This window comes from Mixophyes fleayi, chromosome 7, assembly GCF_038048845.1.
Source record: "Mixophyes fleayi isolate aMixFle1 chromosome 7, aMixFle1.hap1, whole genome shotgun sequence".
Taxonomy (NCBI): Eukaryota; Metazoa; Chordata; class Amphibia; order Anura; family Limnodynastidae; genus Mixophyes; species Mixophyes fleayi.
The window spans coordinates 123,777,016-123,804,545 of record NC_134408.1 but is presented as its reverse complement, the minus strand read 5'-3'; the positions used below and the strand labels follow the sequence as shown (position 1 = coordinate 123,804,545).

The following is a 27,530-nucleotide window of genomic DNA, read 5'->3' as shown; positions in this document are numbered from 1 at the left end:
TTAAAAGTGAAAAATTTGAGGTGCCAAAAGTTTAGTGAATACGATCTTAAGGATTAATTATTCAAGTTTCCAGTTATCTACAGTGATCAAAAGGAAGACAAATCTATAAACATTTGGCAAGAGTGGGGCCCACACATTTAATCCTTCTACTCAAATAAAAGAATTCCCACCTTACCTGTGCTGTAGTGGTTCATGATTTGAGGGCCCATTTCACGAGTAAGCTGCAAGCAAAGCACTGTTAGCCCCACTTCCTGCCACAACGCAATGGTCACAATTAGAGGATGGGAATAAGAATTTAGTGCTTATAAGATACACAATTACGGGAGTAAGTGGGGCGCCAACATCACACCCAAGTTATTAAATGTGCAAAAGGGTTCCAAGGGAGTGACCACCAGGATTAAGAAAAGATTTTTCAATTTAATACAAATGTGGAAATATTCTTTACCTTGTTCTAGTCTTGTTATGGAGGACTAAACCACCTTCCCCACCTGAAAAACATGTCTGGAGTCGTGCTAAACTTTTCACTGACATTTGCTCTTTACATGGATATTGGGCATTTCCTATGTAAAATATTAAAACACAACAAGGACATGTAACAAAAAGACAATCCAGATGTCTCCTGCCTCATAATTAACTTAAGCCATAAAATTATGCTAGCCCAAGGGGTATTTGAGGAGGGGGTGAACAAAATGAAACCGAAAAGGGTTCAAATGAATGAATATGTAGTCCTAAAATAGCAGGAGGTTGGGTGTTGAGGTGAAATTGTACACAACCCCCACTTTTATGGAATCGGTTCCAAAACGTGGAACACAGACGTGCTCCATTGCAATTCTAGATGTGGACAATTAAGCATATTTGTCCAAAGTGGCAAAAGTGTTGCAAGTTCTCATACTTTACAGTTTGTAAATGACTAGAGTGTTAAAAGAACATAATGTACAGAGGTCTCTAACTTACGTAGCAGAAATCCATAAAACATTATTGTGTCTGGCACTACAGGTGATAACAATGGCGGATGAATCTGTCTTCTACTCTTGCAAATAAAGCCAGTATCAAAAGAGATGGAGATCGATAAAAATGATAAAAAAAGAAAGGCTTCCTGAAAGAAAACAAAATCATAATAGAAAGGTAGTTTATTACTCTTTTGCAAAAAAAAAAGTTATTTGTTGGGTGACCAGTCCATGATTAAATTTAGATGTACATTTAAGAAAAAAAACCCATACCAGACAAATGTTTCCGTTTACAATGTGACCAATAGCCATGGGTTGCACAATGCACTATTTTATGAAATAAGCCACCTTTATACATCCACACAAAAAGTTTTATATTTAAATATATGAAATCAAATTCTTATATTACATACAAGTGCCACAGCTATGAAAAATCTTTTTAGGTGAAAAGAACAAAAACAAAAAAACAATTCCAACATAAAGTAAACAATTTACAGATTAAGAGAGTTTTACTTTATTTTTTAATCTACCTATGCAGCAAAATTCCACCTACATGCATATTACAGAAATATACCATAACGAAACACATAGGAGCAAGTATAAAAATGCAATATGTTTTAAACAAAGACAAGTTTTAACCTATTTCATGGTAGCAAAATCATGGGAGTATAATTTTAAGCCAAGGAATTAACATATGAAGTAAAAAGGAATAATATATATATACATATATATATATATACACACATTATATATATATATATATATATATATATATATATATATATATATATATATATATATATATATATATATACACATATATATACACACATATATATACATATATATATATATATATATACATATATATATGACTAAGTGAACAAGACAGTGTTTCACATCATATACAACTTTTAAATGTTATTACAGTTTCATTGGGTGAGGATATTGGATTGCAATAAGTGCTGACATAACAAAAAAAGTGACAGTTTACAGTTCAAAATTAAAAACAATGCAATTATATTACCAAAGAGAGAAGAACCTTTTAATGAAGTCTGGCTTTTAGAAGCAATCTCCATTGGTACATAAAAGAAACATTTGAAACCAATTTAGAATATCACTTTATTGTAAAGGAGCACCAACTATAAACTGGTAAGTGAGAGATATTAGGGGAATGTTCCTCTTTAGAAGCAAAACACAGCTACAACATAAAATTACAGGCCTCTGTCTCATCCAATGAAAAATATCTCCCTTTCTTTAAAACAAAGAAAGAAAAAAACTTGAGCAGCAGAATTATACATATAGTAAATCTGTGCACCTGGTATTAAATGTCACATTTAACCTTTTAGACAACATTCAACTTAAAATGTTATATACGCACATGCCCACAATACTACAAAATAAGTCAACCATGTCCAAGGTTCAGAGTAAAATGTGACACTGTCCAATAACCCCAGTTTGAGGCTGTTTACAGAGCCATTTACTGGTTAACAATCATGCAGCATGTATAGATTATATTGGTAACCTAATGACATTTTACCAATTACCACTACAGCTTTTCAAAATAAACCCTTATTTTTCAAATATAAACAGGCAAATTAAATAACATTCGACTGGCCATTTTATTAAGCATCTGGTAGAAAAAGAAAAGGACAAAAAGCTCTGATCACCACCAAATTCCAGTAGCCGACAGGGAAAACGCTGCTAAGAAGCAACCTAGATTTGGGAAACATACTTTGGGCTAGATTTACTAAGCTGCAGGTTTGAAAAAGTGGGGATGTTGCCTATAGCAACCAATCAGATTATAGCTGTCATTTTGTATAAGGTACTAAATAAATGAAAGCTAGAATCTGATTGGTTGCTATAGGCAACATCCCCACTTTTTCAAACCCGCAGCTTAGTAAATCTAGCCCTTTGTGTTCATAAATATGTTGTACACATTCAGTGATTTTTAGGCAGTTTAATTTCATAAAGAGAGTGGCTCTAACTGTAATAACAGAATCTGATACAACTGCTAGACGGATTTAGGAACGGACATATCTTCAAGTAATGAATATGAAAACAGCAAAGTCAAAAGAAAGAAAATAGTGTTTTATTAAACTACCACACTGTTATAATACACTTTAAACATACACTTTAAAGGTAGCTTTTAAATCTGAGGTGGTCATAACAATAAGAAATAGACCCAAACAAAGCCTGTAAATAGGTGAACTGTTGTAGGTGCTGCAGTTTATTCTTTTTATTTTGCTACGTCTTAGAAAAATGGTATAGACCTTACATACCTGCAATGTAACTTTGTATTTGTACACTTTCTATAGTTGAAAATATAAACAATTATTAAAAAATAAAACGAAAATACAGCAACATAATAAAAAAAACATATACATATTTATCAGGTACATGTATTCGATACATACAATTTTTAATGGATAGAAGCAAATAGGTTGTTTAAATGCTGATTCACCAACTAAGTTAAAAAGAAAAAAAACAAAACAAAAAAAAAACCAAAAGACACCCCTTGTATATTCTCCCTCCCCCCATGACTAGGATTTGTATGCCTCGTATTGTCACTATGGAAATGACTGAAATCATGTTTGCATATGCTAGACTACTTAATTTACAACAATGGGTTTAATGTCCGAGTACTCGAAAATTGAAAGATGTGCTGAATGACGAACAGTTCACTGTTTTTGGTCCACCAGTGTTCAATAACATGGGTGCTTAATCATAACATTTACCATTCAAAAATGCTTCAACCTACAAAGTCTTTCAACATTGGTTATATTATCTTCATGACTCAAACAACTCTAACAAGATTTGGTTTGGCAAATTAATGCTCACGCATGGCTTTTTAAACAATCTAGACAGTAGCTGCTGCCTGGTTAAAACGTTGTTGTAGAATTTAATTATTTTTTTTTCAAGAGAAATGCTTAAAATTGTGTACATGGGTTCACCTAATTAAAACAAATTGGTTGTTAAATTGGTAGTTGGTGAACTGTGGTGAAACCGAAGCCAGGTGTGCTGGGAAACGTGATTTGTCAGTTATGCATAATAAAAATTCCAGTCATCAAGAAAATTACAAAATCTCATTTCATAACATAATTTCTGTGTCACCCATCAACTTTGTTATCTTACAATAGATAAATACCAACATGTTCTTAATTTTTTCTTGTTTTTGAATTTTTTTTTTACACTAAACCACACAGGATTGATGCATTTGGTTAGACTACCATTTCCATCTGTCAATATTATTTATACTTGTATGTGTCATGGTAAAATTTCATCAATTCTAGATTCCAAAAGTACCTACAAAAGCCATGCAATTTTACCATTTCTTCATACTAATGGAATAGCATACAAAGTAAGGCATTTCAGTGTCATGTATAACCAAGTTACTGTCAATCCAAAAAAGTTTGCACATCAATAAAAAGATATCTAAGAACTCAAGAACAAGGTTTTGTTTTGTTTGTTTTTTTTCCACTACTGTATAAAAATAACCACAATTAATAGGTGTTGTGTGATATTTACTCAATTGTCTCATTTCCAGAAACTGTGACAAGCTGTAAAGGAATCTCAGAATTGGAGAGGAGATCTTGACCGCTGGTGCCAGTATGTACAGTTCCTATGCCAGATACAGATCCCTGCTGAATGTTTGCAAGGATAAGGGTGGTACCTTCAGCAGTTATCAATGTATCTTCGGGCTTAGCTTCTATTGATGCCAATACAGCACTGCTGGCATGAATGCCTTTCTTATTTTGATGGGTTTTAATGTGTTTGGCAAGGTGATCACTACGCATAAATCGCTTGGAACACTCTGGACAGACAAACTTCTTTTCACCTGGATTAAAAAAAAAAAAAAAAAAAGAAGATTATTTTTATTTTGAATTGGTCAACAAAATAAACTATGCCATTCTTTTTAGCATTTATGACAAAACATAACCACATCAATGCTGCAAAAGACTTGGATCAAAAAGTATTACGGCATCAATGTATTACAATTTTGGTAAGTCGTGAGCACGAGTGCAATGCGTTTTCATAAAAAGGCGGCACCCCATATTATCATAGGATGAAGCTGGTGTCTATAAAGGATATATTATATTATGGGGAATGTGTTTAAATAGGACCAGGCCAGATCCAAAACCATAAAGGTAAGCGGTTTGTGTTCCAGTAAAGCATCCTTAACTTTTCAGGAATATCAAATAAAATAAAAAAGCGCAGAAAGTTAAATGCAAACGACCCCTGTCCTTACCAGTATGTGTTCTTCTATGTCGCTGCAGTTCATCACTTCGAGTAAACCTTTTGCCACAAAACATCCAAGTACAAACAAAGGGACGCTCCCCTGAATGCCAACGCAGATGAGCTCTCAGATGAGAAGTTTTACCATACACTTTACCGCATCCTGGGATGTGACAGATGTGTTGCTTTTTCTTTCCAAGATTGGTACCCCTAAAATAGTTAGAGATATAGTGAAGACAAGTGTGCTGCATATTTTCTGTGTCAGGCAAAATAGATGTGCCCTAAAGCAACTATTAAAATTATGAGAACAATGTTAATGCTGCACTGGTCCTATGTTTTCATGTTCCAATTATGTATATATTAAAAGACTGATAAAGGACTACCACCTACAAAATGTATTACCAAGGCTAGTTAAGTTAAAAACTAAAGCTCTATGCTTGTAAATTTTATCTCCGAATGGTAATCTTCTTAATGTGCAATCATCTCACAATACAAAAGCTTGGGCACAAGGACTAATGGAAAGAGTGACATGAATGTCATTTTGTAAGTTATCAGAGATCCAAATATATGACAGACTGTAGGCAATGTTTGCTCATAGCCTGTAGAGAAGGACAAAATAAAGCTATGTTTAACTTATACACCCAATTTTATAAATGCCTGTAAGCACAAGTTGGTTATGATTACACTGCTGGACTGAGCAAGGGATAAAATTAATAAAAAGAATGTAGGGAATAGATTTCAGACATAGGTCACCAAGGTTTCAGGGATAAAAATCATTGCATATTGGGCAGCACGGTGGCGTAGTGGTTAGCACATCTGCCTTGCAGTACTGGGGTCATGAGTTCAATTCCCCGACCATGGCCTTATCTGTGTGGAGTTTGTATGTTCTTCCCGTGTTTGCGTGGGTTTCCTCAGGGTGCTCCGGTTTCCTCCCACACTCCAAAAAACATACTGATAGGTTAATTGGCTGCTAACAAATTGACCCTAGTCTGTGTGTGTGTGTGTGTGTGTCTGTCTGTGTGTGTGTGTTAGGGATTTTAGACTGTAAGCTCCAATGAGGCAGGGACTGATGTGAATGAGTTCTCTGTACAGCGCTGCAGAATTAGTGGCGCTATATAAATAAATGGTGATGATGATGATATTACCTACATGAGCCATGCAAACATGGTCTACAAAGTGTAAACAATTAACCTTCTAAGAGTAACCCCCCTCCCTTCCCCCCCCAAAAAAACAACAAGCTTAGTTAGAGTCTACTAATATTCGATACATGTTATACACCTAGTTTGACTGTCAGATTGCGGTGCTAGCTCAGGGCTAAAAAAATTAAGCAAAATAAACCAGGGCACAAACACTTACCACAAATTTCATAATGAAGCCCTCATACATTTATGGTAAACCATATTTAGTGCCTAGCACATCTTTGGAACGTTGTTAAAATACAGTTGCCAATCCTATGAAGTCTAGATACAAACCTTCCAGCTCCATCTTTACAGTTGGGACAAGTGCAAGCTACTCTCCTTAATCGTTTCCCCTCTTGATTTGGTTGGTCGAGTTCATCGTCGACAACTTGGACTCTCAGGTGGGTTAAATCATTGGTGTTGACTGTAGAGTCACTGGTAAGTTGCCATTCCTCTGGATCCGGCTCTTCCTCCTTAATCCGTATAGCTGATTGGTCAGGGAATGAAAGACATTGCAAAACATTACAACTTCTATTCACACCAACTATAAACTTAGCTTTATGAAACACTTCAATTGACTTAATTATATGTGCATAGAGTGGATTTAAGAACATTCCTGTACACAAACTGTTACAGTAACAGGAAATGCATGCAATTTGTCGTCACCTTCTCCTCACCCAATAACATAAGGATTCCCACGCTGCCACATCTTAATAAAAAGATCATTAATGGATGAGCCGATGTTAGCGCTCCAAGGTAGTAAGGGAGAGTAGTTTTCAGAGGTTCACAGTGTAACCTGAAATGTGGTTGCTTATAGTAGTCTGTGGTCATTCCTTAATAGTGGCAGTTTCTTTCAAAGAGAAATGTGTTATTTGTCAACATTTTTCTTTTAAAGTGTACTTATGATAGCTAAATATACAACTTCTCACCCACTGACAGCACATTTCCTTTTGAAAGGCCTAATGGGTAGAAAATATCTTATACCTCTTGTCCCCGAATTCCTCCCTACAAACTAAGCATGTGCAAAGTTTCAAAGGTCACAAGTACTTCAGCCTAGAGAACAGTGTGATGAATATATGGAGACAAACACTAAATACATTACCGTATCTAGTGTACCAGTAGAAGGCATTATCACTTAATATATATCCCAACTGCATATATGTTTAATGTGTGTGTGTGGGGGGGCGGGTAGGGAATTTAGACTGTAAAGTTCCAATGGGACAGAGACTATTAAGTAACTGCATATACTTTGTACAGCACTGCGTACTATGACTGGAGTACCAATATATCAGTGACGCGTCACCAATGTGATATTGAGTCACATGACTCCAACCAGGGCATTATCTGTGTAGAATGCATATGTTCTCTCAATGTTTGGGGCGAGTTTGCTCCAGGTGCTCCGATTTCTAGCCTAGTCCAAAAACATACTGATCGATTGACAGCTGACAAAACAGATCCTAGTGTTTGTGTGGTAAAGAGTGATTAAAACATATTTTCTTTAAAAGTGCTGCATAACATTAATGATGATAATAATTTGGGCTAAAAAAAATTAACGGTTATCAAAGTCTGTGCCATACTCCTAAAGAAAGGCCAACTGGCTTAAAACATGATCAAGTGAGGGGGTCTGCATTTTTTAGGCAACTGGGAGACAAATCCTTGTCTCCAAGATGGCTAAAAATTGCAACCCACAGACATGAAAGGGGAGGGGACAGCTGTTGCTACAGTAACACAGCATACAGTTTTATGCCATCTCTGAGAGCGATGTTTGTCAGGAAACAATGCTAATGGTTTCTGATAGAGAAGGGACTTACACAATGGCCATTACTAGTTATGATCCTATATTACCAACTGAACCCACCCCCCTCCTCTCCTGAACAACTCACAAGCCATGCAAATAATCCAAATTTTCTGTCTGCTGGGTAAAAAAAAAATGTTCAGACCTAACAAACAGCAACACTGAGGAACCAAACTTTTGGAATAAACTTGACATGAACCTATACTCCTAATACTCCACAGGCTGTATGTCAAATTAGTAATATGTGATCTCTTTTATGGCTTGTATGAGGTTCTCTGCATGACGTCTCATTGTACTGCAATTGTAGATTATTTAATAAAGTAGCCAGAGTGCCTATGTGTTGTCTCTTTCATACTTCATATGACAGTTGTGTAAAAACATTCTCTGGACAAAGAAAACACACAAAAAAAAACTTAAATAGTGGACATGTTATTCACACAAACCTACAGAGGGTCCAATAAAGAATTGTTTAAATAAATTGATTGAAAGAGGCCCATCTTTCTTTTTCCACTGGCATTAGGCAGGGAATGCTAGCATGAAAGGATGGAGATAGATTAAAAGTAATTAACAAAATAAACTTTTTGGTAAACTGGTAATGGATTGAGTGACAAATTCAGTGTGTTTCTGTAAAGCATTGTGTTGCTGAAATGACAGCATCATTCTTTATAATACCTTATGAAACTATGGAAGGGGAAAATAATGAATAAAAATGTACCTGTTGGGCTGTCAGAGTGATCTCCATGCTGCAAGTGGATACCTGCAGCATCAACTGAGTTTACTGTAACAGTCTGAAGGTTTGGCAACTGACCAGTACTTAAACTAACTGGAGTACCCCCTCCGGCAACTTGGCCAAGTGTCAGCGTCTGCACAGGTGTCAATGTTATTTGTTGAGGAGACGAATTCTGAATCTGCAAGTTTTGCAAGTTCTGAACACCTTGAACTTGAAATGTTTGCCAGGCAATCTGGCCAGAAGGAGTCACTGTTTGGGCTTGAATTAAGAACGTTCCCGGGTTGAGCTGCAACTGGAGGTTTTGCAATGCTTGTTGTGATATGCCTTGACCTCCAGCCTGAACTGCTTGTATTGCCTGCTGTGCAATGCTTTGCACAAGTTGGGCTTGACTGGTTGGCTGCTGGCTATCTTGAAGCTGGATTTGCTGTACCATTGGTTGTGATGCGGAGACCTGAATATTCTGTGACTCGTCAGAAATTGAAGTCTGGATGTAGTTTCCCTGAAGATCAGATGTTTGCACATGCCCAGATGGACTGTCTGCCAAACTGTTTGCACTCTGTTGAAGCATTCCTGTACTATCTATAGTAACAGGAAGCTGAGATGAAGAAGAGGTTGGCACAAACAAATCTGTATCCGAGTTTGTATCACCAGCATCAGGAGAAATATGCTCATGCTCTGCAGTCCTTTCAGAAGTATCAGAACTGTCTATGGCTTGTCCTGCACTTATCAAGTGTCCATCAGCAGTAATGCCCGTCATTGCTTCAGAGCTACCAGAGAGGCCCAATGAATCTAGGTCAACACTGTTTATGGGAACAAAGGTGATGTTGCCAGGAAGGCCGAGCGGGACATTAGCAACAACCTGGGTTTGGCCACCATATGATGAGCCACCAATTGTAACTCCTTGAATCTGTTGCAGTTGACCAGCTTGTGTTAATATATTTGGACTTGATGACAAAAGACTACCAGAATGGTTTCCAGGAATAATCTGAATTTGACCAGACTCTTGGTCTAACCCACCATTATCAGAAGATGTGGCAAAGCCAAGTTGGACCTGCTGACCATCAGATGTTTGAAGCTGTGGGATAACTTGATATTGTACATTAGACAGTGTACCATTAGCAGTGTCTGATCCTTGTGCTACAGAAAACAGATGCTGATTTTGAAGAGTCTGAATGGGCAGCACATACTGTCCACTTGATGTTACTGTAGCACCACTTGGAAGCTGAACTATATTTCCAGCTTCATCCTTTAACGCAGCCTGGGCTGGAGTCAACACTTCCCATCTATTTGGACCTCCTGTTAACTGCACCGATTGCAAATCCTCAGCCTGTAGGATCATAGCAGAGTACAAAATCAATGCAAGAAAATGATTATCTTAAAAACAAAGAAATATTTAAAATAATCAATTATAGATAACTTTTTCCATCCTGCCCTCAAGTATCCTGAAGCAGGTCATATACGAGAACAAGGAGTAGTTACTAGCCCAGACAGTTTAAGTAATTCATCTTTTAAAGATGGGTAGAGAAATAATTCTAAATGCTAAATAAAAAAAGCTCCTTAACACGAATAACTGTTTGCCTCAAGATTTAAACTAGTGTAAGCACAGCTAGTGAAATGAGAAACAAATAATGTTGAATTACCTAAGATGTCAGTGATATTGGAGGCAGATAGTGCAGAGTCCTCTAAAAAACTAATTGTTAACAAGTTAAAAAGTATGCTGTGAAAAATGTATGGGGAAAAAAATAATAATTTGTATGCAAGGACTAGAGAAGGTTTTCGTTATCCTGGGCAAACTAGCTGCCTGCAGTTACTATACAAAAACACTAAAACACCAGGGATATCTGCCAGGAAGCATTTTACGACATAAGAAAAGCCCAAACTTAAAATCTAATTTCTGGATACTAAGAAAGTGTCACCAAACCAGCTAAAGGCCCCTCACAGCATCTAGTGGTATCTACATTACATTTTTAACGAGCAGAGAAAGTAAAAAAAAAAAAACATAGTAATTCAAAAATAGATTTTAAAGGAAAAAAAAAAAAAAAGAATACAGAAAATGTACATGCTATATAGTCGAAGCAGCAGAATGTTTACACACACACATTGATGCTTCAGATATGATGAAAAGCTGGAACAGTTCCCAAGTGTGGAATCTAACAGGAAATGTCACCAACATATCTTTTACATGTGCTCTTTTTATAGCTTTGTAGTTATATATGCAGAGATAAGAAATGCCATATTGGCAGATTAGAGGCAGACATGAAAGCTTTCCAAAAACCAAAAAAGTAGCAACGCTACAATAGTGCACTTATCCTCACCCAAACAAACTGCTGTGTGATGTTGTTGGCTCTGACAAGGTTTTCATATTTTCTGTGGCCGATCTAACAGTGAAGAAAGCATTATATAAGCTTCTGACATTTTACATGATAATAATGAGAATTTTTGGAAGTTTCCCTACCCGATTCATCTAATACCAAGATTTGAACTAACATGTGGATAAAATTGTATTTTTTGCTAAAATAGCAAATTCAGAACAAATAAACAGTAGGTGCTATAGCAGTCTTCTGCCTGACCAGCCTTATTTATAAAATGAGCATTATTGTAACTGCTGGTCACGGAGATGCTTATGGTTATTATTCATATAAAAACAGCATAAATGCTGCATATAACCATATGGATAACAAGAACTCATGTGAAGCAGCATCGCAAGTTTGAAGACCAAATAAATAAACACAACAACAAACCGCGAATTATCGTGCATCATTGTTGAGTCCACTCAGAACCATCGCCATTTCTGGCTTGGGAACATCACAGAAATCACTGACACCGTTAATAAAGTCAGTGTTACAACCAATGCGGTCATTTATTCTGTATGTTCGTTTCCGAAGTCCTTAAAATAAAAATGACTATATGGAGATCCTGGGGGCTGTTCCATGCAGTCATTTTTCCTGGGGCTCTTTGGTTTATCTTACAGTCCCAGACAAAAACAAGGGCAGTGTGGCTCTAGGGGGGAGGGGGTTGTAATTGGTCCTCCTACCCACATGCCCATTTCACAGCCAAGGGGTGAACGCAAATGTTAACTGGTTGAGATGGCAAAGCAGCTTTAAATAAAAGTTCATACCTCCAATGCACCTATGAAAATTAAAACTGGCTTTTTTTTTTCCTTTTTGTGTCACTGGATGCAGATATACCGTAGCTTATTAAAAAGACCCTGCTCGCTATTAGATTTCAGACTTACTCCTGAATTCTATATTTTCTCCACACCTGCTCTATTGAAAAATTGTTTGGGGTTTACTATTCCCAAACCAGCTGCCCATCACCACCTCATCATGAGTGTGCAAAATTGAATTAAATCGCCTCCTCCCCACAAAGTTTAGCCTCTGACTATTCAAACAGCAACATAAAAGGTGGACCTTTTCTAATGACAACTAAAATGTCTTAGTACAATTTAATGTGTAATTTAATCTGTGCATTTAAAATTAAAACCTAGAGCTATTTAACAGAATAAAAAAAAAGAACACAGAACATTAATGGTTTAAAGTGCAAATAAATCACAAAACATTATGTCCTCTGCAACATGTAAAATGCAACATACATTTTGCTAGTAAGCTTGAACATTTGTACTTGAAACATGATTCTACAATGGAACATACAACACAGTGCCAGAGATGCCGGTACACCTTACAAAAAAATAAAGTGGATACACATAACTGGGCAATACTCAATATATAAAAAAAACACTATACAGAAACTTCACATGAAAAAGTGGGATACTAAACAGAAAAGGCAAAAGAGTCAGGTGAGGGATATAGATTTATTATCTATAGTTTCAACTTAAGTGTGTGTAGACCCACCCTTCATGTGACATCTCAGGGAAACACGTTTACATTTGTAATAATTGTCTTGGACAAAACGTTAAAGTGATCTGTGATAAATTTATATTAAAAAAAAAACCTACACAAGGTGACACGATGATATTAAGATATATATTTCTAATATCACATAGGTTTCCGATACATAAACAAGAGTAATAGTTCTTTTTCTCTTTTACTTGTAACCAATTTTTCTGATCAAAGGTTTGTTTATGGAGCAGAGGATCGGATAGTTCTTTGACTGGTTGACTAAAATAACAACAGGAAAATTAATAAAATCACCTGTTACAACTATTCCAATGATGAAAACTAATGGACAGATCTATGCCAGAAGAAAATGTCCAAATTCAGTGTCATACAGTTCTGGGATTACGCTATCCAAGATAACTCCAGAATCCAACAAGGCACCTAATGACCTCACAGCTTTTTGTTCTTTTCTACCCGGGCTCAGACTTCTCTGTCGGCTTAACAATGAGCTGTACAGGGATTTTAAACTGTGGGGGCACATTTTTCCCCACCCCACCAACTGGGATTTCTAAATTCGTATTCATTGTGTGGCAAATGCCCGTTCATAAACCTTCATTATTACTCTATGAGGATATTATGCTAAAGCTGCACTACCATCTAGAAGTTACAATTAGGGGAAGGGTGAACTAAAAAAAAAGTAATACAGAACCAAACAAATTCCATTCCTCACTTAAAAATGGCTGGACCAATCACAAACCACAATACTTTGATTGTGGCTTGTGATTGGTCCTCCAGCACACACCTCCCCTCCTTCCCACCTTTTTTGAGCAAGGGGTGAGAAGAACCAGAGCAGCCCCCAGAGCTCCAGCTAGGAAGGGGAGGGAGGAGATGAGTAAAACATTAACATGGATGCGGTAGAGAAGCTTTAAAGAGCAGAGCCCTTCTTAAAGGTTCATACAAAGGCTTTATAATGTTCTAAAATACATCTAAAAGCCTTATACTGGAAACAGCACAAAGTTCCCTTTTTGAGGATTGGCAATCAATTGCCTACCATCTCAAAAAAGATTGCCAAACAACTGAGTTAGATGACCATACTTAGAAATTATCATCCATATTATTGTTATATGGAACATCTCTTTACTTAGCTTTAACAGCTGTTCACCAGTTCACCTCTCAAACATAATTCTCTCCCTTGCTTTACATATTACATATCCACCCATATGACTATATTCACAAGCATTTTACAACAATTAACATTCAGCAGGTGACATTAGCATCTGGCTCATGTGCAGCTCAGACTTTCCAGCTGAACATCCACTCTTGGGATACTGCGCTCATTAAATAGATTCTAACAGATCATCCTTTTTTTTGCCTGATAAGCATTTTACAATAAGAGTAATATTAACAATCAGGAAAAAAAAAATCAGAATATTGATATATCAACTGTGTTTCTATTCAGATCATAAGTAATTTGCGTAACCAAGAACATTAAGCTGTGGTTTGAACTACAATTTCAAATCTTGCCCCTCTATATACAGAACGGCGTATTATGCAGTTTGAACTACAAATTGATACATCAGCCATCCGTTTCAGGCTTGCACTATTCTTGAATCTGTATACAAAGAACCAGAACATAAACTTGCAGTTCTCAATGCAACTTGCTGAGTTTGCTTCAATAAAGCAAGCTGCAGTGACAAACGACTAAGAGTTCAGAGAAGGAGAGCAGCTATTTTACTATGTACTGCTCAGAAGTAGTATAATTTCTGGTTTCAGATAAAAGTTCCCTTTAACTACATAATGGATTGGTTCCTGGTACAGGCATTTTGAAACAGGTCAGCGGTTAGTATGGCAAGGGACCATTACAGGCATAAGGGTACTTGACAGATACAGGGAATGGTGTATACAAAAAGCATACATAGGTAACGTTGATTTTTTTAATTTTTTTTTTAATGAATTTTTTTACTTTAATGAGTAGTTTTTTGTTGTTTGCAGTTACCTTTCCACTTATAGTGGCAGGTCTACATTAATGCCTACCTGATTATTGGTTTCTGTAGTCTTCGCTTAAATATGGGGAAATGGGGAGATTTCCAATATCTTTAAGTTGTACAAGATCATCTATAGTGCATTCATCACCGACCACAAGCTCTTTTCCTTCAGCCTCACCCTTCCTTCATTGCCTTCCCCCTGCACCCAAAAGACACACGTACACAACGACACCTAAGTACTTTTAAATCAATTCATTTATCTTCACTAAATTCTTTTCTCCGGCATTGTCCTGCCCTAATCAGGGTGCTTTTTCTACAACAAAACACTCACTTCTGCCCTATACAATGCAGCTCCAGCTATCACATACAGTCTCCGACGACCCAAGCATGGCACAACAAACTGACTTGTTACCTGCAAAAGTGCTCCTGCACTGCATGGAGATGTTGCCTATACCAACCAATCAGATTTTAGTTACCAATTTAGTACAAAATGACAAGTAGAATCTGATTGATTGCTATAAGCAACATCTCCACTTTTTCAAATCCACAGTTAGTAAATATACCCCAAAGTCTCTACACTCATCTCATCATCTCACCCTACAACTTGTCCCCTCGATCCTATTACCAACCTCTAGCTCACCTCTTCAACCCGTATCTCTCCACTGGCACATTTCCATCCTCCTTGAAACATGCGCTCATCTCACTAATTCTAAAGAAACAATCTCTGGATCCAGCCTCTCTCCTACTACGGCCCTTTTTCTCTCCTCCCCTTTGCCTCCAAACTACTTGAGCGATTAGTGTACAAACACCGGTCTCATTTTCTCTCCTCTTAGTCCATTCGCGACTCTATGCGATCTTACTTCCGTCCCCAACTGAAACTGCTCTTACAAAAGTGATCAACAATCTACTTACTGCAAAGTCTAAAGGTCATTTCTTCATACTCATTCTCCTGGACACACCTTTCACTCCATTGGTGTTCGTGACACAGTTCTTTCCTATTTCTATCAAACCGCTCCTTTAGCATTTCTACCTCTGGCACATCCTCCCTTCCACTCCCACTATCTGATCGGGTCCCATAAGGCTCCGTTCATGACCCTTTACTTTTTTCATTGTACACCTCTTCTCTTGGAGCACCAATTCGCTCAATCGGCCTCCAATACCACCTCTACGCAGATGACACCCAAATATATATATCTTCCCCATGACCTGTACCCTTCTGTACTATACTGTGTAACCAACTGTCTTTCTGCTATCTCCACATGGATGTCCCAACGCTACCTAAAGCTCAACATGTCCAAAACAGAGCTTAATACCTTTCCACCTGTCAGTCACCACCTGCCCTCAAATCTCCATAACTATTAATAACACCACAATTTCATCAGTCTTCCAAACCCGCTGCCTTGGTGTCACACTTGATTCTGCCCTCTGCTTTATTTTTCACATCCAAACTCTCTCCCAGCTGTCGATTCCGCCTTAAAAACATTGCCAGAAAACGCCCTTTCCTTACTCAACAAGTTACCAAAACTCTTATCCATTCTCAACTCCTGCCTTGACTCCTGCAACCCCCTATCTGGCATTCCCGGAAACCATATATCCACGCTTCAATCCATCCTAAATGCTGCTACAAGACTGATCTTTCACTCTCACCGCTTCACCACTTTGCATATCCCTACACTGGCTCCCTGTGTCTTCCAGAATCCAATTCAAATTACCCACCCGTACCCTACAAAGCCCTCAACACCACCACCCCTTCATACATCTCAAATCAAAATACTCTCCCTCCCGTCCTCTTAAGCTCTACCTCTGACCTGCGCCTTGATTAGTTTTTGGTAACCACCTCTCACTCACACCTACGAGACTTCTTCCGTGCTGCTCCCCCCACTTCTGGAACTCTATATCACACCCAATCAGGCTTAAAATCTTTAGTCAGTCTCTAAAAACCCATCTTTTTTTTTTTTTTTTTAAAAGCTTACCTTATCCCTGATAATGATAACCACACTAATACACGCTCAATGTTGTTCCAATCTCCACTCTAAGTCACACTCGCTCCTCTTGCTTCAGCTGTGCCTCCTTCCACTTAGAATGAAGCTCTCTAATGAGTCCTCCATACCCTTTTATTTTCATGTCCGTATTAGTTTTGCCTACCTTGTATGTCCCTGTATTATGTATGTACTGTTTTCCCTACTGTATGGCGCTGCGGAACACTGTGGCACCTCACAAATCTACGATAATAATAAGGAGGAGAGGAGGACTGGATCCCGGCCACACGTTCATTACATACAATGTTTAGCGACATACAAAAGTGCTATGTATTTCTGTGTACTCCAACAGTAGTTGTTGCACTAGTTACCATTAGAATCAATTAGCATTGGATCTATCTGTGGCGAAAACTGGGGATATTTATTGGAGTCTCATGATTCCTCAAGGTTTCCCTCAGTGTATGTATGTGTAATATATATATATATATATATATATATATATATATATATATATATATATATATATATATATATGTGTGTGTGTGTGTGTGTGTGAGAAAAAAATTATATACCATTGAACTTGACCGTAGCTCAACCTTGTGATTAGAACATATTGTGGGATTAAGTGACAATATTTGGAGCTGCATTGACTGCATAAAAAAAAATATGGCAACAGTTGAGGAACATAGTTTAAGATTTTGTCCATTTTCCTCTACCAAATGCCAATAAAATAAAGACATTTAACACAATATGCTACAAAATCTCTCTTCTGGAAAAATACACTGGCTCAGAATTATGGTGCTCTCTATAACCTCCTCTCACCAATGTCACACTTCAGCATTATTCATTATAAAAACTGCCATATCAAGATAGTGACCACAAGTTCCTCAGCGCACAATCATCTCTGAACCTCTGCTGTCAATGCCAGCCTGGAGTTACATTCTTCAGGTTAAATGGTTTCATTCAGTTCCAGGCCCCTCAATCGCTGTAGTGTTCAAACTCAAACTGCAAAGCTGGAGTTCATGGCTTTTGCTTGTCAGACAGGGTTATTCTGTGATATCACTTTGGCAAATTCTAGAGCAGGTCTGGCCAACCTGTGGCTCTCCATGTGTTATGAAACTGCAAGCCCCAGCATGCATTGCCAGTGGATAGCCAACTGACAAAGCATGCTGGGACTTGCAGTTTCGCAACAGCTGGAGAACCACAGGTTGGCCAGGCCTGTTCTAGAGGAAGGCAGATTTTGGAGAAGCTGACACCAGAATCAAGTGAAAAGTAAAATCCTACCCTCATTTCTGACCCTAAAAACTGTCAAATGTTCTATAAAGAACATGTATTTGGTACCCTATAGTAGGGTGCTATAGCTGAAGGTTAGGGTAAACTAAATTAATGAGGCTGCACCAACTTAAAGTAATCATATATACAGTGGCATATATAAAAGGTATTCACCCCCTTGGACTTTTTCACATTTTGCTGTTACAACATGGAACCATAATATAGTTATTTGAAATTGATTCCCACTAATAAACACAAACTACTCGATAATGTGCCAAAAAATGTAATCCAACCATTTGCTCCAATGAAGGAAAAAAATAATTTGAGAAAACATGATTGACCCCTTGCTCTATCCATGCTAGATTTCCTCTGAAGTAATCAACTTTCATCACGTTAATAGTTTATTGAAGTCCAACAGTGTGAAGTTAAGGTGTGTCAAATTATTACAGCATAAATACCAGATTGTGATCTGGAGAACTAAGTGATAACATTTGGAGGTCATTTTCTGGACCTATATTAACTGCATAAAAGAACTATGGGAAAACTTAAGGAACATAATTTGTGATTGTCAATTTTCCCCCATAAAATGGCAATAAAATAAAGACATTTATTTTACACAATATGCTACAAAATCTCTCTGGTGATACACACACTGGCTCAGGATTATGGTTCTCTCTGTAACCTCCTCTTACCAACAGGACAATGACCCAAAACAAACAGCAAAAGCCTCAGTGGAGAAGCTAATCATCAAAAAGGTTAATGTCCTAAAGTGGCCTTATCAAAACACAGATCTTAATTCAATTGAGCATCTGTGGCATCATTTAGGGCTAGGTACCCACTGGAGGTATTTCAGCCAATCGGTCGATAGACGACCGTTCGATCAGATATCGCGTTAGTGTGTATACTAACATGATGAACAACAGTCATTCCGAGTGCCGATCATCATCATTTATTTATATAGCGCCAACATATTCCGCAGCACTTTACAATTGAGGACAAACATAGTAAACTAACAAACTGGGTAAAACAGACAGAGGTGAGAAGGCCCTGCTCGCAAGCTTACAATCTATTGGACAATGGGAGTTTGACACGAGGTTAAGTCTACATTTGCAGTCGGCCCAGCCAGATTGCAAAGGTAAAAGTGAGCTAAATGATCCTCACACAACAATGTTGGTCAAGGGGTAGTTGTATAACGGGTGGTAATAGGGTAATGTAGTGAGGTTAAGAGGGTGGTTGAGGATTATTATAAGCTTGTCTGAAGAGGTGGGTTTTCAGAGAACGCTTGAAAGCTTGTAGACCAGAGAGAGTCTTATTGTGCAAGGGAGAGAATTCCATAGAGTGGGTGCAGCCCGAAAAGTCCTGTAGCCGGGAATGGGAGGATGTAATTAGTGTGGATGAGAGACGCAGATCTTGTGCAGAATGGAGTTGCCGAGTTGGGAGATATTTTGAGACAAGACAGGAGATGTATGTTGGTGCAGCTTTGTTGATGGCCTTGAAGGTTAGTAAAAGTATTTTATATTGGATTCGGTAGAAAACAGGCAGCCAGTGTAGAGACATACAGAGTGATTAAACAGAGGAATAACTATTTGCAAGGAAAATCAATCTTGCCGCAGAGTGCAAAATAGATTGTAGGGGTTTGAGTCTGTTTTTGGGAAGGGCAGTAAGGAGGGAATTGCAATAGTCAATGCGAGAGATGATGAGTGCATGAATTAAGGTTTTTGCAGTGTCTTGTGTGAGATATGTGCGAATTCTGGAAATGTTTTTTAGATGTATGTAACATGATTTAGATATAGAGTCAATATGGGGAACAAAGGATAGGTGTGAGTCAAGGATTACACCTAGGCAGCGAGCTTGTGGGGTGGGATTTATGGTCATGTTATCAACAGAGATAGAAATGTCAGGTATGCTCTTGTTGGTGGGTGGGACTATTATTAACTCTGTTTTAGGAAGAATAAGTTTGAGTTGGCGAGAGGACATCCAAGATGATATGGCAGAAAGACAGTCAGTTGCACGGGACAACACAGATGTCGAGAGATCAGGAGAGGATAGATAAATTTGGGTATCATCCGCATAGAGATGATTCTGAAATCCAAAGGAACTTATTAGATTTCCAAGAGAAGCGGTATAGATAGAGATCATCGTTTCAATTGGTTGGTTTCACTGTTTAATAATCTTGTTCCAATCACCTTATGATCATGTAGTGAGTATGCACTCATGATCTCCACAGGGTTACAGAGTCATGGTCTTTTCAGATGATGCAGGCAATGAACATGTCCCAGTATATAAATGTAGAGAGTGTTGTAGATGGAAAAATTTGTCCCGAGACTGAATATTTTGTTTCAGTGTCACACAAGATAACGAAATTCGTTATGACATAGGGATAGCTATAACGAGGCGGTTTTAATCAGTGATGGGAATGAATGAATAAATAATGTGCTGTTATTCTCTAAACCACTACAAGACCAGGTGAAGAGCACAGATCTGAAGGTAAATTGTGTCTAATGTGTACGCATGAATCGACTGAATCGTTGGAGATAACACGTCGGTCGGAAAATTGTCCAGTGTGCATCTAGCCTTGATCACCATTCAACCTGATGGAGCTTGAGTAATTTTGCCAAGATGAATGGGCTAAAATTCCAGTGCCTAAATGTACAACACTTACCCAAATAGACTAAGAACTAGAATTTCTGCCAAATGTGGCTCTACCAAGTATAATCTTTTTCCCCCAGTTTTTTGTCAGAATTATATTGGAAAAATGGTTGGATTAAATATTTAATGGCACATTAATTAGTACTTTGTGTTGATTAGTGGGTATAAACTTAAAATAGATCCATCAAGGTTCCATGTTGTGGCACAGCAAAATGTGAGAGTCCAGGAAGGGTGGGGGGGGGGGGGGGTGAATACCTTGTATAACCACTGTATTACGCTTGCAATAAAGTGTAAGCAGGAGACTCCAGATAAATCAGACACAAAAGTGACAATAACTCCTTTCATAAAAATGTTATAAGAAATAACATTTAGTTCTAAATAATATTTTTGTGCATGCACCTGCAATATTTAATTATAAAAACATTTAGATCAATAACCTCAATTAATGTGCATTGCAAAAATCAGTTTCACTGCAAGAAAACATTATATTTTTGGGAGATGATGGGGTCTAGATACTTTTGTTTTGTTACAATGTAGAATAAATGTCACTTGTTAATTATGCAGTCACCACTTAGTTCTCGTGAGCAAGTGTGGAGCCAACTTAGTCCCCAAATGGAATGACAGGTGGAGAGTATCCATGTTTCAAATGGAGTATATTGTACTAGTGGGCCACAAGTGTGACACAGACCATCCCAAACATTGTTCCACTTGATTCCAAGAAGGTGCCTCTCTTGGCCTACTAACTTAGAAGTGGTGCCAGTCAATCACATGTTGAGAAGGAAGAGCAGCAGAAGTAACATGAGCAGGTGCAATGACGGGCCTGAAATCCAAATAAATCCATCTTAAAAAAGGAAACTGCCAAGGCAACTGCACGTGTATAAGATATGGTCTCAAGATATAGCCTACTTTGGAGTTGTGTTTTGCCCCCCCTCCCTCTCCCTCTCCTCTTTAAAAAGTGAAGGAGAAATAAGTGCTTTGTGCCTCTCCATATCCCCCCCCCATTTCCCTATAAATAAGACAAAGACTGAAGGAAGCATTTTCTGTGTGTGTATTATATCGCTTATTGTTCATGTTTTTATCTGTTTTCTTTATTCCTAATTTTTTTTTTTTTTTAAGAGGTGCCAACAATCTCATTTAAGAATTTCTAGGTGGAAGAGGTCACAACGTTCATTTTTTTTTCTGTTTTTTTGTGTTGTACTCCACTGCAAACCAAATACATACAAGTATTGCTACCAAAATATTTGTTAGATTCAACAATATTTTTTTTCACATCTTGTATTCTTGGTTTAAGCCCAGTGTTTAAAAATAGGGCTTCCTTTGGAAATACTAGCTATGAGTAAATGCAGGTAACATGAATGGATTTCATTTACTTTTTCTTTTAGAGTACATACAGTTGCTTTGAAGTATGTTCCAAACATAGCTAAAATGCACTTCAAAATAGGTAACATACACCTATACATTCAATGCAAAATAGGTTCCCTAAAATGTCTACCAAACAAAATATTCCGTCAAACCGCTCCCATATATCTGGTTTATGGATCAAAAACCATTTGAGCACAACACGGTAACCAAAGGTTACCACCATTCACAGTTCCAGCACAAATTGGGCCCCATGGACCCCCCATTTTGGTAGGATTGAAATTATATATGTGAAATCCAACATGCAGATTATTGCTCTTCATACATACAGACATCCCATGTTTCTTTTTACTGTCACTGATGGATACATTCAAATTTTATGGAAGGGGTGAAGCAAAACAAAAAAGGGGCATCAAACAGGGGTACCAAAAATGTGGTAGTACCAACAAAAAGCAGAATTTTTGGGATACACTTGTTCGGCTCGAATGTCAAAGGGACAAAAACTGAATTCTATAAAATCTAGATTTGAAAGCCAATCCACGCCACCTAGAACTATGGGAAGAACTGCTTTTGTTTATGGTTTCCATGGTGATGTACCTTTAACATGGATAAACTTATGTATATAAAATGTGACATGTGATTACCAATTTAAACATGGCTGATACACACTTGTGAATATTCTGCTTTCAGGCTTGATAAAGGGAAGATCATATGAAATGTTTGCCCCTTTTGTGTGTCATTTGTAACTTTATGTGCAACTTCTGTTTTGTTTTTTTGTTTTTTTTAATATATATTGGCTGTGGCAAGGCCACTGTGGCTGTAACCCAATAACTGAACATACACGGGCAGATAGAGTAAAACAAAAAAACTACCTGTTGAAACGCAGTCTTTAAAAAAAGAAATTTAATCATGTAAACCCAACTGACAACCAAATGCAGAAATGTTATACTTGTGATGTAACCAAGATTAAAACCAACATGGTGTTTACATCATACACTACAATTCACTCATATGCATAACAACATGACTTAGGAATAGCACAACCCATTAGAAATGTCAACAGATTTAATTAGTTTGTGAAACAGGCATTTCAGATATCAATTATAAAATTGATCAAATCTTTATTTTACTACAATCTACAAATCTTTCTTTTACTCTGCGGAAATTAAACTACAATGAACGTAGTCCTTAAGAAACAGGAACGTTACCCATCACAATTACACATGCATTTATTGTATAATAGTCATAAATTAACAGAGAAATAGCAGTGTGTGCGTGCGTAAATATATACACACACACACATATACACACACACACACACAAACAGTATATGAGGAGAGAGCTGTTTAATTGGTGTCCATATAAAAAGATAATTAAAACGGAATTGGATAAACAAAAACAACAAAAAACCTGTCAAACAGCTGAAAACCCCAATATTGCATGCTTCTAACCCTGAGATACCCACAGAAAATAATGTATTGTTAAAATGTATATATTTTGTGCACAGCAAGATATTGTGATACATAAGCAAAATACTGCAAATCAATCTCAAGACAGCCACACTCAAGGGATATCTACCCAGTAAAATATGCCAGATGCTGCAAGTTTAAACAAGAATATTGAAGAATGGGGGGGGGACGGGGACTAAATCACTGCTGTAGAAGCAGCTGGCAAAGCTGGACACAGTTAACACCACCCAGCCTCCCACAGTTTAGCTGAGAATAGTGTTTACCGATAAATATTTCGGCCATACATATTAAAAAACAAAAAGCAAAACTACTAAGTAACCCTAATTTCAAGATGCTCCACTTATTTCCTTCATAACACTCAAATGCAGCTACCATTTAAAGTAAATGTAAAGCACAGAAGAGACTTTCTGAAATACCTGGAGGGTTTCAAGTATCATAGTGAGAAATAATGCTAACAACCATCTCTGGCAGGGCTGCCACAGTCAAGCATCTGCCTCTGACACCTTCACTGTCACAGTCAGAGCAAACCTTTGCCAAGCATTGTTTTGGACAATCGTGAAACCTAATGGACTAGTTTCTGGAGTGCTTTTAACAATATCAAGCTTAATTAACCTGTTGCTATCTAACATTGAGAATACCTGAAGCACATTAATGTCATAACAGTAGTGTGATGCTGATTATTGCCAATTCAAAGACGATCACCCCCTGCCCTGACACACAGTTGCCCCCACATCAGGTCAGTATCCATGGAGGTGGACACCTGCTAGGAAAGGTGTGCCAGAGGGGTCTCAGCTTCAATCGTATACCCGAAGGGATGGTCGTGAAGGGGTGACCCCCTCCAGAGCCGGCCACTAGGGAGGAGGAGCAGTGGGAGGGTGAGCCGAGGAGGTGGGGGGTTCAGGAGGACACATGCCCTCCCTCCCCCTAGGGGGGTTGTCTACGATCCAGCCTAGGCTCATTACTTACCGCTCCGCCATCAGCACCACCATCACCGTCCTCCTCCACCGATGGCGAGGACGATCGTGCTGCAGGTAGCTGCCAGCACAACGAGCGGTGACGGCTGAGCGTCCTACCCACAATGGGCGGGTTCAGACAGAGAAAGTGGGTGGCCGTTCGTCCGGAGCTGACACAGGAAGTACGGTTCTTGTGTGCTTTATTATTGTGTCTTTAGTGTCCTCTGCCCTCTATATACCGTCTGTGTCCGCGCTGGGGCCGGGTGTCCAGGCCACACACGGCCGGGTACAGGGAGGGGGAGGAAGAGAGGCCCTGTGTCTGCGTGATGCCTACAAGGCCTATGGGGCCTAGATCTTACCTGCCCGCCGCCTTGGTCGCTCTCGTCGCTGCTGTTGCCGTGCTGCAGATACTCGTTCTGCCCGTCAATCTCCATGGCGGCCATTTCCTCCCTCTTGACGGGCTGCTCCGGAGCTGGGGAGGGAAAGGGAGACAAAATGACAGAGTCAGGCAGACGGGAAGCGCCATTACTGGAGCCTGCGGGGGGGGGGGGGGTTCTTCTCTCACCTCTCCCTCACACCCTTGTCGGTCCCGTCCCCCTCCCCTCATACTCCTAATGCTCTACGTGGCTATGGCTAGAGGGAATTCGCGGTCTTTTTCCGCCGAGGCGCGGGCGGGCGGGCAGGTTTGGTTACGTACCGGTCATTGTGTTTGTGGCAGGATTGGAAAAAAAAAAAAAAATCCTCAGGGAAAAAAAAAGCTACCAGGCCCGGGCAGGGCTGCGTAGGCCGAGGTCGGTTTATTAGACGCGTGACATGATTAGAGTATAATAATCACAGGCGCGCTGCGGACGGAGAGGACCAGGCGCGTTTTTTTTTTCCTATTTTGATTGACGGTGCGGGAAACACAAAAGGTGGGGCTTGCAGCCAGTACGGGGGACGTGTGACGTCACACGTACGGAAGGACCGCCTTCCCCCCGGTACGCCATTGGAGGTGGAGATGCGATGGGGTGTCGCTGATTGGTTTAGAGACGTGTCGGTTATTTCGGGGATTTTTTTTTTTTTTTTTTCCAGCCAGGGGTACGCGGGCTTCCTGCGAGGGTTGCGTGACGTGCGCGCTCACTGTGTTTACGATCGCAGACAATGAGAGAGACCTGTGGGTGCGAGCGCGGCTGTGGGCTCTGGGGCCTGCGCCACAGACAGCCAAGCACAGGCTGCAGTCACTGCGTGTTTCCGCTGTCCCGGCCTAATCCTGACACTGCCTCTTCTGGCGTGTCCAAACCAAATATATAGTCACTATATACAGTATCCATGTACATATATACACTTCAGTGAACGTTTACAAGGAAAGGGAAATAAATTATCACTATAATTGAGTCGCCTGTCACTCGCCGTAGAACTACAAATCCCATCATGCTTTGAGGCTCTCAACTGTTGTAGAGCTGCAAATGCTATCGTCATGTTCATCAGCAGATTCCATGTGTATTGGGATATACAGTGTGTCTACGTAATTATCCCAGGGAAAATGGGTGACTGATAAAGAAGTATAAAGGATACTTGTTAAATAAGAATATGTGATATTTAAACTACAACAAAAAAAAGCTAAGAAAACCTCACTAGACTGATCTCAGTGGTTAGCACTTCTGCCTCACAGCGCTGGGGTCATGAGTTCAATTCCCAACCATGGCCTTATCTGTGTGGAGTTTGTATGTTCTCCCTGTGTTTGCGTGGGTTTCCTCCGGGTGCTCTGGTTTTCTCCCACACTCCAAAAATATACTGGTAGGTTAATTGGCTGCTATCAAAATTGACCCTTGTCAGTGTGTGTTAGGGAATTTAGACTGTAAGCTCCAATGGGGCAGGTACTGATGTGAGTTCTCTGTACAGCGCTGCGGAATTAGTGGCGCTATATATAAATAAATGGTGATGATGATGATCTGTGTGCTATTGCCATTACCTGGCTAAATATGACACAAAATCATTTTTATTTAATGTCATGGGTTGGGTAATATTGGTTATATGGTTTTAGATATCCCTTTAGTTTTACGATAACTTTCGTCATTGTATACATAGTAAAGTTCACATTTTCTTAGCTGTAAAATGGACTAAGACAGAACCAGAAAAATTGGTCATTGTAAAACAAAATAAGGATTTGTGTAGTTATATTGCCTTTCAGACCTACAGCCTCTGATATCTTAGAGCAGGCCTGTCCAACCTGCGGCCCTCCAGGTGTTTTTCGAAACTACAAGCCCCAGCATGCTTTGCCAGTAGACAACCTGTTGATAGTTGGAAGGGCATGCTGGGACTTGTAGTTTCACAACATCTGGAGGGCCGCAGGTTGGACAGACCTGTCTTAGAGTGTCTGCTGATTCCAACTCTTCCTTTACATCTGATGCCACTGGCATTAGGGAGGGGCAACCAGCAAAGAAGAGGAAAGAGATTGCTGAAATAGATAAATACCTAAACAAACTGGTATGCCTAAAACAAATAGCATGGCATAAGTCAATTTATTGAATCACAACATTAATAGGTGACATGCACTATAAATAAATACTGTCTCCTGACTTAATATTTCACAGCAATATTGTTGCTATTAATTTTTGTAACAAGAAAAGTTATTGATTTGTAAACAAGAAAAACAAGGTAGAAAAAAAAACCAACAGAAATATATCAGCAATCTAACCAAAAAGCAAGAGAAAGAAACACAAAAAGAGAAAACAAAAGTCAAGAATATCTGGTACGAATAAAAACAAAAGCACAATGGCATCATAAACTTCTATTTTTTTTTATTTTTATTTTTTTTATACCAAAGGCTCCATGTTTGCTATTAGACTGTTATTGTAGCATAAATAACCCTTTGCAGAACAGAAGGCTGATGCTATTGGTTTAGCAATTATAGTTATAGCAGCCAAAATAACATGAGATACTGAACTACTGAAAAGTTAAGTACATGTATGGGGTATATAATATGGCATGCTTGGGACTTAGGGAATTCTGGATACAATTTTTTTTAATACTACGGACCACCATGCCTAAAATCAACTAAATTATATATCTGCAATTCCCATATTATAGTATGTAGCAGTAGACTTAACAGTAACTGCAGTGATTGCTTGGTTATCATGTAAGTCCTGGTGTGTATCACATT

General features: G+C 38.7%; 1 protein-coding gene across 2 annotated transcripts; it reads right to left on the bottom strand.

Annotated features, from left to right (window-relative positions):
• Window positions 1–3,017: 3,017 nt before the first annotated feature.
• SP3 (Sp3 transcription factor) lies at window positions 3,018–25,323 on the bottom strand. Of its 2 annotated transcripts, XM_075180613.1 has the most exons (7): window positions 25,086–25,323; window positions 24,748–24,860; window positions 11,202–11,264; window positions 8,872–10,213; window positions 6,656–6,848; window positions 5,197–5,393; window positions 3,018–4,785 (listed from the first exon to the last, which is right to left on the bottom strand). In XM_075180613.1, exons 1-7 carry the CDS (start codon window positions 25,090–25,092, stop codon window positions 4,472–4,474), a joined length of 2,229 nt encoding a protein of 742 aa, XP_075036714.1. In that variant the 5' UTR covers window positions 25,093–25,323; the 3' UTR covers window positions 3,018–4,471. The 2 variants fall into 2 exon arrangements, with proteins under 2 accessions (XP_075036714.1, XP_075036716.1); XM_075180615.1 differs by lacking the exon at window positions 11,202–11,264.
• Between the last annotated feature and the right edge of the window lie 2,207 nt (window positions 25,324–27,530).